This window comes from Atractosteus spatula, assembly GCF_055471065.1.
Source record: "Atractosteus spatula isolate fAtrSpa1 chromosome 10 unlocalized genomic scaffold, fAtrSpa1.hap1 SUPER_10_unloc_1, whole genome shotgun sequence".
NCBI classification, from domain to species: Eukaryota; Metazoa; Chordata; class Actinopteri; order Semionotiformes; family Lepisosteidae; genus Atractosteus; species Atractosteus spatula.
Genome location: NW_028296612.1, coordinates 6,416,293 through 6,431,087, shown reverse-complemented (window position 1 = coordinate 6,431,087; position 14,795 = coordinate 6,416,293). Strand labels below are relative to the sequence as shown.

The following is a 14,795-nucleotide window of genomic DNA, read 5'->3' as shown; positions in this document are numbered from 1 at the left end:
GGCCACAGTAATAATACAGCCACATCTCTGGTTGTAATAAGAGATGGAATAACACTGTAATAATCATGTCGTAACACTTCAGGGACATGGTGAAAATACTGCCACAGCTCTGACTGGAATAATATGGTAATAATCATGTCGCAACACTGCCTGGGCACAGTGATAATAGTGCCACAGCTCTGGCTGTAATAACAGAGTAGAACAACACGGTAATAATCGTGTTGTAACACTTCAGAGATATAGTGATAATAGTGCCACATCTCTGGCTGTAATAACAGAATGGAAAAACATGGTAATAATATTGTCGTAACACTGCAGGGACACAGTGATAATAGTGCCACATCTCTGACTGTAATAACAGACTGGAATAACACTGTAATAATAGTGTAGTAACACTGCAGGGCCACAGTAATAATACCGCCACAGCTCTGGCTGTAATAACAAACTGGAATAACACGGTAATAATCGTGTCGTAACACTTCAGGTACAAAGTGATAATACTGCCAGAGCTCTGACTGGAATAATATGGTAATAATTGTGTCACAACACCGCCAAGACACAGTGATAATAGTGCCACAGCTCTGGCTGTAATAACACGGCAATAATCGTGTCGTAACACTTCAGGGACACAGTGATAATGCTGCCACAGCTCTGACTGGAATAACAGACTGGAATAACACGATAATGATCGTGTCGTAACACTGCAGGAACTCAGCTCTGACTGGTATAACAGACTGGAATAACACGGCAATAATCGTACTATAACACTGCAGGGACACAGCTCTAACTAGAATTACACGGTAATAATCATGTCGTAAAACTGCAGAGACAGAGTGATAATAATGCCACAGCTCTAACTGTAATAACTGAATGGGATAACACAGTAATAATTGTGTTGTAACACTGCAGGGACACAGTGATAACACTGTCACAACTCTGACTGTAATAACTGACTGATATAATATGGTAATAATTGTGTCGTAACACTACATGGACACAGCTATGGGTGTACTAACAGGCTAATAATTTCCTAATAATCGTGTCAAACAGTGCAGGGATAATACAACCACATCTCTGCTTGTAATAACACAATGGAATAATACTGCCACAGCTCTGACTGGAATAACATGGTAATAATTCTGTCATAACACTACAGGGACACAGTGATAATACTGCCACAGCTTTGACTGGAATAACATGGTAATAATTGTGTCATAACACTGCAGGGACACAATAATAATACTGCCACAACTCTGGCTGTAATAACAGACTGTAATAATTGTGTCGTAACACCCCAGAGACACAGTCATAACCCTATCACAACTCTAACTGGAATAACAGACTAATTACATGGTAATGATCATTTTAATAACACTGCATGGACACAACTCCAACTGTAATAACAGATTAGAAAAACACAGTAATAATCGTGTTGTGACACTTCAGAGACACAGTGATAATACTGCCACAGCTCTGACTGTAATTACACAGTAATTATTGTGTCCTAACACTGCAGAGACACAGTGATAATACTGCCACATATCTGGCTGTAATAACAGACTGTAATAACATGGTAATAATCGTGTCGTACACAGTATGGATACAGCTCTGAATGGAATAACAGACTGGAATAACACAGTTATAATCGTGTCATAACACTGCAGGGACACAGTGATAATACTGCCACATATCTGGCTGTAATAACAGACTGCAATAACACAGTAATAATCGTGTCGTAACACCGCAGGGACAGAGTGATAACACTGTCACAACTCTGACTGGAATAACAGACTGTAAATACATGGTAATGATTGTTTCATAATACTGCAGGGACACAGCTCCAACTGTTATAACAAACTCGAAAAACATGGTAATAATTGTGTCGTAACAATGCAGGGACGCAGTGATAATACTGCCCTCTGTCACCAGACTGCAATAACACTGGAATAACACGGTAATAATCATGGTGTATCACAGCATGGAAACAGCTCTGACTGGAATAACAGACTGGAATAACACAGTTATAATCGTGTCATAACACTGCAGGGACATAGTGATAACACTATCACAACTCTGACTGGAATAACAGACTGTAATAACATGGTAATAATCGTTTCATTGCCCTGCAGGGACACAGCTCCAGCTGTAATGAGACACTGGAAAAACATGGTAAAAATAGTGTAGTAACACTGTAGGGACATAGTGATAATACTTCCACGGCTCTGATTGTAATAACAGAATATAATAACATGATAATATTCGTGTCGTAACACTGCAAGGACACAGCTCTGACAGGAATAACAGACTGGAATAACACGATAATAATCGTGTCTTAACACTGCAGGAACACAGTGATAATATTGCCACAGCTCTACCTGTAATTACAGAATGGAATAAAACTGTTATAATCGTGTCGTAACACAGCAGGGACACAGTGATAATACTGCCACAGCTCTGACTGGAATAACATGGTAATAATTGTGTCGTAACACTGCAGGGAAACAGCTCTCATTGGAATAACATAATAACAATCATGCCGTATCACTGCAGGGACACAGTGATAATACTGCCACAGATCTGACTGGAATAACACAGTAATAATCGTGTCAAAACACTGCAGGGACACAATGATAATACTGCCACAGCTCTGGGTGTAATAACAGACTGTAATAACACAGTATTAATCATGTTGTAACACTGCAGGGACACAGCTCTGACTAGAATAACAGACTGGAATAACACGGTAATAATCGTGTCATAACACTGCAGGGACACAATGATAACACTATTACAACTCTGACTGGAATAACAGACTGTAATAAAATGGTAATAATCGTTTCATTACCCTGCAGGGACACAGCTCCAGCTGTAATGAGACACTGGAAAAACATGGTAATAATAGTGTCTTAACACTGTAGGGACACTGATAATATTACACAGCTCTGACTATAATTACAGAATGGAATAACACGATAATAATCGTGTCGTAACACTGTAGGGACACAGTGATAATACTGCCACAGCTCTGACTGTAATAACAGACTGGAATAACATGGTAATAATCATGTCGTAACACTTCAGGGACACAGTGATAATAATGCCACAGCTCTGACTAGAATAACAGACTGGAATAACACAATAATAATCATGTTGTAACACTGCAGGAACACAGTGATAATACTGCCACAGCCCTGACTGGAATAACAGACTTGAATAACACGGTAATAAATGTGTCATAACACAGCATGGAAACAGCCCTGACTGGAATAACAGACTGGAATAACACAGTAATAATCATGTCATAACACTGCAGGGACACAGCTCCAGCTGTAATAACAGACTGGAAAACACGGTGCTAATCCTGTCGTTACACTGCAGGGACACAGTGATAATGCTGCCACAGCTCTGGCTGTTATAACAGACTAGAATAACAGTAATAATCGTGTCATAACACAGCATGGATACAGCTCTGGTTGTAATAACAGATTACAACAACACAGTAATAATCGTGTCATAGCACTGCAGGGACACAGTGATAATACTGCCACAGCTCTGACTGTAATAACCGACTGTATTAACACTGTAATAACTGGTCATAACACTGCAGGGACAGTGTTAATAATGCCACTGCTCTGACTGGAATAACAGACTGTAATAATACAGTTATAATCGTGTCATAACACTGCAGGGACAGTGATAATTCTGCCACGGCTCTGGCTGTAATAACAGAGTGCATAACACGGTAGTAATCATGTTGTAACACAGCATGGACACAGCTTTCACTGTAATAACAGACTGGAATAACACGGTAATAATCATGTCGTAACACTGCAGGGACACAGTGATAACACTATCACATCTCTGACTGGAATAACACAGTAATAATTGGTCGTAACACAGCAGGGACACAGTGATAATACTGCCACTGCTCTGACTGGAATAACAGATTGTAATAACACAGTAATAATCGTGTCGCAAGACTGTAGGGACACAGTGATAATACTGTCACAACTCTGGCTGTAATAACAGACTGGAAAACACGGTAATAATCGTTTTGTAACACTGCAGGGGCACAGTGAGAATACTACCACAGCTCTGACTGTAATAACACGGTAATAATCGTGTCGTAACACTGCAGGCACACAGTGATAATACTGTCACAGCTCTGTCACCAGACAGCAGTTACATAGTAGTACTTGTGTCTGGACACTGAGAAATCCTTTCTCTCTCTGTCTCCAGGAGAAGAGCACATACCTGGGGCTGGTCAGTATCCCAATCTCCAGCATCACAGGACGGCAGTTTGTGGAGCAGTGGTACCCCGTCATCCAGCCCAGCGTGCTGTCCAAGAGTGGGGGGGTCGGGGGAGGCAAGACCCTCAACGCCTCCCTGCGCCTCAAGTCTCGCTACCAGACCATGAGCATCCTGCCCATGGAGCTGTACAAGGAGTTTGCCGAGTTCGTCACCAACAACTACCGCACGCTGTGCGGCGTGCTGGAGCCCGTGCTCAGTGTGAAGAGCAAGGAGGAGGTGGCCTGTGCCCTGGTACACATCCTGCAGAGCACCGGCAAGGCCAAGGTCATACTGCCTGACTGTATTAACCCCTCTCTCTCTCAGTGCAGTGTTCATGTACTGGAGTGTCCAGTCAGTGTGTCTGTATGAACCCCTCTCTCTCTCAGTGCAGTGTTCATGTACTGGAGTGTCCAGTCAGTGTGTCTGTATGAACCCCTCTCTCTCTCAGTGCAGTGTTCATGTACTGGAGTGTCCAGTCAGTGTGTGTGTATGAACCCCTCTCTCTCTCAGTGCAGTGTTCATGTACTGGAGTGTCCAGTCAGTGTGTCTGTATGAACCCCTCTCTCTCTCTCTCAGTGCAGTGTTCATGTACTGGAGTGTCCAGTCAGTGTGTCTGTATGAACCCCTCTCTCTCTCAGTGCAGTGTTCATGTACTGGAGTGTCCAGTCAGTGTGTCTGTATGAACCCCTCTCTCTCTCAGTGCAGTGTTCATGTACTGGAGTGTCCAGTCAGTGTGTCTGTATTAACCCCTCCCTCTCTTTCTTAGGACTTCCTGTCAGACATGGCCATGTGTGAGGTCGACAGGTTCATGGACAGGGAACACCTCATTTTCCGGGAGAACACGCTGGCCACCAAGGCCATCGAGGAATACCTCAAGCTGATTGGACACAAATATCTCAAGGATGCCATCGGTAGGCCACTCGGGAAGGGAGGTGGGGCTTACGGCACCCTTGCGTTGCATGGTGGTTGAATCAGCGCGACTCGTAGCCTTTCCTTAACCCTGTGCCTTGTCCCCGTGTGGCAGGGGAGTTCATCCGTGCGCTCTACGAGTCGGAGGAGAACTGCGAGGTCGACCCCATGAAAACTCCACCCTCGGTCCTGGCTGACCACCAGGCCAACCTGCGCATGTGCTGTGAGCTGGCACTCTGCAAGATTGTCAACTCCCATTGGTCAGTTTCCAGCGCAAACCCTCCTCCTGTCTCTCCCATTGGTCAGTTTCCAGAGTTAACCCTCCTCCTGTCTCTCCCATTGGTCAGTTTCCAGTGCAAACCCTCCTCCTGTCTCTCCCATTGGTCAGTTTCCAGAGTAAACCCTCCTCCTGTCTCTCCCATTGGTCAGTGCTCAGCCCCAGCCCTCCCTCTGTCTCACCCATTGGTCAGTTTCCAGCCCCAGCCCTCCCCCTGTCTCTCCCATTGGTCAGTGCTCAGCCCTAGCCCTCCCCCCTCTCTCTCCCATTGGTCAGTGCTGACCCTCCCCTGCTCACTTCTTGCTCCCATTGGCTACCGCTGGCTGAGCTCTTCCCCTCAGAGGCCAGGACTTCCCGGTCGGTGATGGTCACCCTGCTGCTTATCTCCCCCCTGCCCCTGTCTCAGCGTGTTCCCCCGGGAGCTGAAGGAGGTGTTCGCGTCCTGGCGCGTCCGCTGCGCAGAGCGCGGCCGGGAGGACATCGCTGACCGCCTCATCAGCGCCTCGCTCTTCCTGCGCTTCCTGTGTCCCGCCGTCATGTCGCCCAGCCTGTTCAACCTGACGCAGGAGTATCCCGACGAGCAGACCTCCCGCACGCTGACCCTCATCGCCAAGGTCATCCAGAACCTGGCCAACTTTTCCAAGTGAGTGTCCTGCATGCTGGACGCCTTCCTGCCCTCGCTGTCCACCCTGCTGCCCACACTGTCCACCCTGCTGCCCATACTGTCCATCCTACTGCTCACACTGTCCACCATACCGCCCACACTGTCCACTGTCCAGGTTCGGCAGCAAGGAGGACTACATGTGCTTCATGAACGAGTTCCTGGAGATGGAGTGGGGCTCCATGCAGCAGTTCCTCTACGAGATCTCGAACCTGGACAGTATGACCAACGCGGGTGGCTTCGAGGGCTACATCGACCTGGGCAGGGAGCTGTCCACCCTGCACAGCCTGCTGTGGGAGGTCATGGCTCAGCTGAGCAAGGTGACACCGTACACACTGTAGTGTCCGTATACACACTGTAGTGTCCGTATACACACTGTAGAGTCTCTATACACACTGTACACACTGTAGTGTCTGTATACATACTGAGCACATTGTTGAGTCTGTATACACACTGAGCACACTGTTGAGTCTGTATACACACTGTAGAGTCTGTAGAGTCTCTATACACACTGTAGAGTCTGTATACACACTGTACACACTGTAGAGTCTGTATACATACTGAGCACATTGTTGAGTCTGTATACACACTGAGCACACTGTTGAGTCTGTATACACACTGTAGAGTCTGTAGAGTCTCTATACACACTGTAGAGTCTGTATACACACTGTACACACTGTAGAGTGTATACATACTGAGCACATTGTTGAGTCTGTATACACACTGAGCACACTGTTGAGTCTGTATACATACTGTAGAGTCTCTATACACACTGTACACACTATAGAGTCTGTATACACACTGTAGAGTCTCTATACACAGTGTAGAGTCTCTATACACACTGAGCACACTGTACAGTCTGTATACACACTGTAGAGTCTCTATACACACTGTACACACTGTAGAGTCTCTATACACACTGAGCACACTGTAGTGTCCGTATACACACTGTAGAGTCTCTATACACACTGAGCACACTGTAGAGTCTGTATACACACTGTAGAGTCTGTAGAGTCTCTATACACACTGTAGAGTCTGTATACACACTGAGCACACTGTAGAGTCTGTATACACACTGTAGAGTCTGTAGAGGCTCTATACACACTGTACACACTGTAGAGTCTCTATACACACTGAGCACACTGTAGAGTCTGTATACACACTGTAGAGTCTGTAGAGTCTCTATACACACTGTGCACACTGTAGTGTCTCTATACACACTGTAGAGTCTCTATACACACTGAGCACACTGTAGTGTCTCTATACACACTGTAGAGTCTCTATACACACTGAGCACACTGTAGTGTCCGTATACACACTGTAGAGTCTGTAGAGTCTCTATACACACTGTAGTGTCTGTATACACACTGAGCACACTGTAGAGTCTGTATACACACTGTAGAGTCTGTAGTCTCTATACACACTGTACACACTGTAGTCTGTATACACACTGAGCACACTGTAGAGTCTGTATACACACTGTAGAGTCTGTAGAGTCTCTATACACACTGTAGTGTCTGTATACACACTGTACACACTGTAGAGTCTGTATACACACTGTAGAGTCTGTAGTCTCTATACACACTGTACACACTGTAGTCTGTATACACACTGAGCACACTGTAGAGTCTGTATACACACTGTAGAGTCTGTATACACACTGTACACACTGTAGAGTCTGTATACACACTGTAGTCTGTATACACACTGAGCACACTGTAGAGTCTGTATACACACTGTAGAGTCTGTATACACACTGTACACACTGTAGAGTCTCTATACACACTGTGCACACTGTAGTGTCCGTATACACACTGTAGAGTCTCTATACACACTGTACACACTGTAGAGTCTGTATACACACTGAGCACACTGTTGAGTCTGTATACACACTGTAGAGTCTCTATACACACTGTACACACTGTAGTCTGTATACACACTGAGCACACTAGAGTCTGTATACACACTGTAGAGTTTGTATACACACTGTACACACTGTAGAGTCTCTATACACACTGAGCACACTGTAGTGTCCGTGTACACACTGTAGAGTCTCTATACACACTGTAGTGTCTGTATACACACTGTACACACTGTAGAGTCTGTAGAGTCTCTATACACACTGTAGTGTCTGTATACACACTGTACACACTGTAGAGTCTGTATACACACTGTAGAGTCTGTAGAGTCTCTATACACACTGTAGAGTCTGTATACACACTGTACACACTGTAGAGTCTGTATACACACTGTAGAGTCTGTAGAGTCTCTATACACACTGTGCACACTGTAGTGTCTCTATACACACTGTAGCGTCCGTATACACACTGTAGAGTTTGTGTAATCAGTGTGTTCCCTCGCCTGGCAGGACGCCATCATGAAGCTGGGGCCGTTGCCGCGGTTACTGAACGACATCAGCGTGGCGCTGAGGAACCCGCACATCCAGCGCCAGCCCAGCCACCAGACGGACCGCCCTCCGGAACGGCCCGCGGACCGGCTGCACTCGCGGCCCAGCTTCAGCCGCGGCGTGTCCTCCGACTTCCAGAGCCTGATGATGAGGGACCTGAACAGGTGCCCCCGGCCCCGCCCTCTCCGCCCCAGCCCATCCTGCCCCAGACTCCACCCGTCCCTGACCCACTCTGCCCATGACTCCGCCCCTCCCCAGCCCAAACTGCCCATGACTCTGCCCAACACCAGCCCCCTGACTCCGCCCATTCTGTCCCAGACCCCGCCCCTCCCCAGCCCACACGGCCCCTGACTCCGCCCAACACCAGCCCCCTGACTCCGCCCATTCTGTCCCAGGCCCCGCCCCTCCCCAGCCCACACTGCCCCTGACTCCGCCCAACACCAGCCCCCAGACTCCACCCCTCCCTGACCCACTCTGCCCATGACTCCGCCCCTCCCCAGCCCACTCTGCCCCTGACTCCGCCCAACACCAGCCCCGCACCGACTCCGCCCATTCTGTCCCAGACCCCGCCCCTCCCGGCCCAAACCCACCCCAAACCCCGCCCCTCCCCCAGCCCATCCTGCCTCCGACCTCGCCCCAGACCCCAGCCTCCCCGACCCACTCCGCCCCTGGCTCCACCCCTCCCCTGCCCACTCCACCCCTGACCTTTAATCCTACCTCTGACCCTGCCCCTGCCGCTGACCCCCCCCCCCACTTCCCACCGCCCCCGAGAGCGCTGCTGACATCTTCCCCTGTCTCTCTCTCTCCCCGCAGCTCCATCGACATCACCCGCCTGCCCTCCCCCACCTCGGGCCTGTCATCAGGGGGCGGCGTCCTCTCCTCGCGAGTGGGCATGGCGGGCTTCTCGGACCGGGACCACCAGCACCGGGCCTCCAAGGACGTTTTCTACGTCACCCGGCCGCCCCTGGCCCGGTCCAGCCCAGCGTACTGCACCAGCAGCTCCGATATCACCGAGCCGGACCCGAAGGTACCAAAGAGCTCTAATAGCTAGGATCCGGGATTAAGAGAGTCTCCCGGGTCTGTACTCGTCTCTCTGTGTGAGGAGTGTCTCTGGGGTCTGTGTGAGGGTCTGGACTCCTCTCTCTGTGTGAGGAGTGTCTCTGGGGTCTGTGTGAGGGTCTGGACTCCTCTCTCTGTGTGAGGAGTTTCTCTGGGGCCTGTGTGAGGGTCTGGACTCCTCTCTCTGTGTGAGAAGTATCTCTGGGGTCTGTGTGAGGGTCTGGACTCCTCTCTCTGTGTGAGGAGTGTCTCTGGGGTCTGTGTGAGGGTCTGTACTCGTCTCTGTGTGAGGAGTGTCTCTGGGGTCTGTGTGAGGGTCTGGACTCCTCTCTCTGTGTGAGGAGTGTCTCTGGGGTCTGTGTGAGGGTCTGGACTCCTCTCTCTGTGTGAGGAGTGTCTCTGGGGTCTGTGGGAGGGTCTGTACTCGTCTCTTTGTTTGAGGGTCTGTATTCTCTCTCTCCCAGGTGCTCAGTGTCAACAAGAGTGTGTCCATGATGGATCTCCAGGACTCTCGGATGAACAGCATCTCAAACCTGCAGTCGGTGGGCGACATGCTCAACAGCTCGCAGGCCTCGATCGCGGGGCTGGGGGGCCTGGGCGGCCTGGGGGGGCTGGGCGGGGGCCTGGGGGGCCCCCTGCGGGCCGGGGGGCGCCTGTCCGCGGGCTCAGGGGGCTCCAGCGTGTCGGGGGGCCTGCGGCTGAGCCAGATGGGGGCGACGACGGACTCGCTGTCCCAGCAGCAGCAGCAGCAGGCGGCCGCCCTGCGGTACCCCCTGTCCTTCCAGAACCCCCTCTTCCACCTGGCCTCGGACGGGCCCCAGCTGCACCCGCCACCCGGTCGCGGGGGGGCGCCCCCACCGCTGCTGCTGGCGCCCGAGCCGCCGGGCGAGCCGCCCCACCCCGCCTACCTGCCGGTGTTCGGCCACGGCGGCTTCTCGCGCAGCGAGGACCTGTCCTCCCTGCGGCCCGGCGGCCCGGCCCAGGCCGCCATCATGCACTCGCACAGCTACAGCGACGACTACACGCGCCAGAACCAGGCCGACTACGGCCGCCGGCAGCTCTCGCTGCAGGTGCAGGTACTGTGTCCGCTCTCCGCCTGTGGGGGGCGCTGTCCCCCTGCCGCCTCTCTCGGCTGCGCCGGTTTCTCGCCATCTTCTCACCTTCTGTACTCCTCCCCCCACCCCTTTCTCTCCTGTGTCCTCTCTCCTCTCCCTCCCCTCCCTGCTCTCTCCCCTCCCTCCCTGCTCTCTCTCCCCTCTCCCCACCCTTCCCTCCCTGCTCTCTCCCCCGTCTCCTCTGTCTCCCCCCTCCCTGCTCTCCCTCCTCTCTTCTCTCCCCCCCTTCTCTCCTCTCTCCCCTCTCTCCCTGCTCTCTCCCCCCTCTCCTCTCTCTCCCCCCTCCCTGCTCTCCCCCTCTCTCTCCCCCCTCTCCTCTCTTCTCTCCCCCCCTCCCCTACCTTCTCTCCTCTCTCCCCTCTCCTCTCTCTCCCCCCTCCCTGCTCTCCCTCCTCTCTCTCTCTCCCTCCTCCCCTCCCCTCTCTCCTCTCTCCCCTCCCTGCTGTCTCTCCCCCCCACCTTCTCTCCTCTCTCCTCTCCTCTCTCTCCCCCCTCCCTGCTCTCCCTCCTCTCTTCTCTCCTCCCCTCCCTTCTCTCCTCTCTCCCCTCTCCTCTCTCCCCTCTCTCCCTGCTCTCCCCCCCCTCCCCTCCCTGCTCTCTCTCCCCTCTCCTCTCTCCCCCCTCTCCTCTCTCCCCCCTCTCTCTCCCCCCTCTCCTCTCTTCTCTCCCCCCCTCCCCTACCTTCTCTCCTCTCTCCCCTCTCCTCTCTCTCCCCCCTCCCTGCTCTCCCTCCTCTCTCTCTCTCCCTCCTCCCCTCCCCTCTCTCCTCTCTCCCCTCCCTGCTTTCTCTCCCCCCCACCTTCTCTCCTCTCTCCTCTCTCTCCCCCCTCCCTGCTCTCCCTCCTCTCTTCTCTCCTCCCCTCCCTTCTCTCCTCTCTCCCCTCTCCTCTCTCCCCTCTCTCCCTGCTCTCCCCCCCCTCCCCTCCCTGCTCTCTCCCCCCTCTCCTCTCTCTCCCCCCTCCCTGCTCTCCCTCCTCTCTTCTCTCCCCCCCTCCCCTCCCTTCTCTCCTCTCTCCCCTCTCTCCCTGCTCTCCCCCCCCTCCCCTCTCTCCTCTCCCTCCTCCTCTCCCCTGCCTGCTTTCTCTCCCCCCTACCTTCTCTCCTCTCTCCCCTCCCCTCTCCCCCTCCTCCCTCTACACACTACAGCAGCAGCAGCAGCAGATGATGATGGGTGTAGCCCCTCCCACCGGCCCCTCCCCCTCCTCGCTGGCCACGCCCCCGTCCACCGTGCAGCACGTCAGGCAGAGCTCCATCGCCCCTCCCCCCCCGCAGCGCGTCAAATCGCAGACCTCGCACCAGCTGTCCGTCAGCGCGGCGGCCGCGGCGGCCCCGCCCCCGGCCCCGCCCAAGGCCCGCCCCCCCAGCGGGAACCTGCTGCAGTCACCGGAGTCGAGCTTCGGGGGCCGCGGCCCCCGCCAGCAGCTGTCCGTCAAGGACAGCCCCGCCCCCGGGCTGCCCCACCAGCAGAGCTCGGGGCGGGAGGCGGGGGGCGGGGAGGGGGCGCCGGGGCCGGCGGCGGAGCGGGCGGGGGGCGGGCAGGGGGCGGCGCCAGCAGCCCCCCCACCGGCGCCGCCGCAGAAGCAGCAGCAGCAACAGCAGCAGCAGCAGCACCTGCTGAAGCCGGCGATCAGCAAGCAGGTGAGCAGGGCGGGGGGCCGCGTGGCTCGGGGGGGGCCGGGCCGGGCCGGGCGCCACCCCCCCCCCCAACACCACCTCTCCCCCTCCGTCCCCGCAGGGCTCGCAGTCCCCCTCCACCCTGAACCCCCCCACCCCGGCGTCCGAGCGCACCGTGGCCTGGGTCTCCAACATGCCCCACCTGTCCGCCGACATCGAGAGCTCGCACATCGACCGCGAGGACTTCAAGCTCAAGGAGTACAGCAAGAGCATGGACGAGTCGCGGCTGGACAGGGTCAGTACTGGACTGTATGAAACCCTCTCTCTCTCAGTGCAGTGTTCATGTACTGGAGTGTCCAGTCAGTGTGTGTGTATGAACCCCTCTCTCTCTCAGTGCAGTGTTCACGTACTGGAGTGTCCAGTCAGTGTGTCTGTATGAACCCCTCTCTCTCTCTCTCAGTGCAGTGTTCATGTACTGGAGTGTCCAGTCGGTGTGTCTGTATGAACCCCTCTCTCTCTCAGTGCAGTGTTCACGTACTGGAGTGTCCAGTCAGTGTGTCTGTATGAACCCCTCTCTCTCTCAGTGCAGTGTTCATGTACTGGAGTGTCCAGTCAGTGTGTCTGTATGAACCCCTCTCTCTCTCAGTGCAGTGTTCATGTACTGGAGTGTCCAGTCAGTGTGTGTGTATGAACCCCTCTCTCTCTCAGTGCAGTGTTCGTGTACTGGAGTGTCCAGTCAGTGTGTCTGTATGAACCCCTCTCTCTCTCTCAGTGCAGTGTTCATGTACTGGAGTGTCCAGTCAGTGTGTCTGTATGAACCCCTCTCTCTCTCAGTGCAGTGTTCATGTACTGGAGTGTCCAGTCAGTGTGTCTGTATGAACCCCTCTCTCTCTCAGTGCAGTGTTCATGTACTGGAGTGTCCAGTCAGTGTGTGTGTATGAACCCCTCTCTCTCTCAGTGCAGTGTTCATGTACTGGAGTGTCCAGTCAGTGTGTGTGTATGAACCCCTCTCTCTCTCAGTGCAGTGTTCATGTACTGGAGTGTCCAGTCAGTGTGTCTGTATGAACCCCTCTCTCTCTCAGTGCAGTGTTCATGTACTGGAGTGTCCAGTCAGTGTGTGTGTATGAACCCCTCTCTCTCTCAGTGCAGTGTTCATGTACTGGAGTGTCCAGTCAGTGTGTGTGTATGAACCCCTCTCTCTCTCAGTGCAGTGTTCATGTACTGGAGTGTCCAGTCAGTGTGTCTGTGTGAACCCCTCTCTCTCTCAGTGCAGTGTTCATGTACTGGAGTGTCCAGTCAGTGTGTCTGTATGAACCCCTCTCTCTCTCAGTGCAGTGTTCATGTACTGGAGTGTCCAGTCAGTGTGTCTGTATGAACCCCTCTCTCTCTCAGTGCAGTGTTCATGTACTGGAGTGTCCAGTCAGTGTGTCTGTATGAACCCCTCTCTCTCTCAGTGCAGTGTTCATGTACTGGAGTGTCCAGTCAGTGTGTCTGTATGAACCCTTCTCTCTCTCAGTGCAGTGTTCATGTACTGGAGTGTCCAGTCAGTGTGTCTGTATTAAACTTTTAGTGCAAACGTGGCAGCATGCGGTCTAAGAAACTTGACTTAAAAGGAGCATCTCACTTAATCGTTTTACAACACCAAAACCACAAAACCTTTATTGAAAACCTTTTATCAATCGAAAAAGGTTCAACTAGAGCTTCACAAAACCGTTTTCCGAACCGAAAAAAAAACGTTCGTGTAATCAAACGTGTCCTGTGCTTGGCGTAGTCGCAAGCGTCCACGGTGTAAATAAATATTTATTTTTGTTTCCTGCGTCATATTTAATCGTTCTTTACCAACAAAACCACAAAAACATGTTATCAATCGAAAAAGGACAACCGGTGCTTAAAAAAAACGTTGTTTTTTTAACGTTGTTTTTTTTAATATGACAATCGATCACAACGTCACTTTTTATCTGATAATGCACTTCCAAACTTCCAAAATGCATCGATAAGGTAATCAATAAACCGACAAAACAAGACCGCAAAAGCAAAAACCAGCAAAATTATATATATATCCCATGTTTTTACCTTATTCTGAAGCATGATATATATCCACAAAACGCTAGATTAACCCACTTCCAAACCTGGAGGACACTGAACGTTATTGACTTTGTAATATTTATTTGAACAGGGCCACCCGAAATAAGGCGATCTGATTGGTCACAAGCGCCGTCATTCACTGTATTTTCAGCCTTTCAGAGCCCTGAGGGGGTGAGACTTCCTCTGGAAGCCTTAGGCTGCATTCCGCCCGCCTTCTAGCTGTCAATCATTGGCTCAGAAGGGGTAATCAATCAGTTTCTTATCAGTTTCTTATCAGTGCTCCTTTCAATTCAATTCAAGGTGCTTTATTAGCATGACCGATGGGTACAATCAGTGTTGCCAAAGCAAATGAAAGTAATGATATTTACATTAAACAAA

At 51.8% G+C, this 14,795-nt stretch overlaps 1 protein-coding gene across 1 annotated transcript in view; it reads left to right on the top strand.

The window, feature by feature from the left end:
• The window catches only part of syngap1b (synaptic Ras GTPase activating protein 1b), a 64,275-nt gene that overhangs the window by 37,422 nt on the left and 12,058 nt on the right, over positions 1 to 14,795 (top strand). Inside the window, exons 11-20 of the mRNA XM_088908075.1 lie at positions 4,240 to 4,575; positions 5,057 to 5,201; positions 5,315 to 5,459; positions 5,883 to 6,119; positions 6,256 to 6,457; positions 8,506 to 8,708; positions 9,358 to 9,571; positions 10,068 to 10,679; positions 11,865 to 12,356; positions 12,454 to 12,627. Of these exons, the coding sequence (XP_088764201.1) occupies positions 4,240 to 4,575; positions 5,057 to 5,201; positions 5,315 to 5,459; positions 5,883 to 6,119; positions 6,256 to 6,457; positions 8,506 to 8,708; positions 9,358 to 9,571; positions 10,068 to 10,679; positions 11,865 to 12,356; positions 12,454 to 12,627 (2,760 nt within the window). The remainder of the gene's footprint in view (positions 1 to 4,239; positions 4,576 to 5,056; positions 5,202 to 5,314; positions 5,460 to 5,882; positions 6,120 to 6,255; positions 6,458 to 8,505; positions 8,709 to 9,357; positions 9,572 to 10,067; positions 10,680 to 11,864; positions 12,357 to 12,453; positions 12,628 to 14,795) is intronic.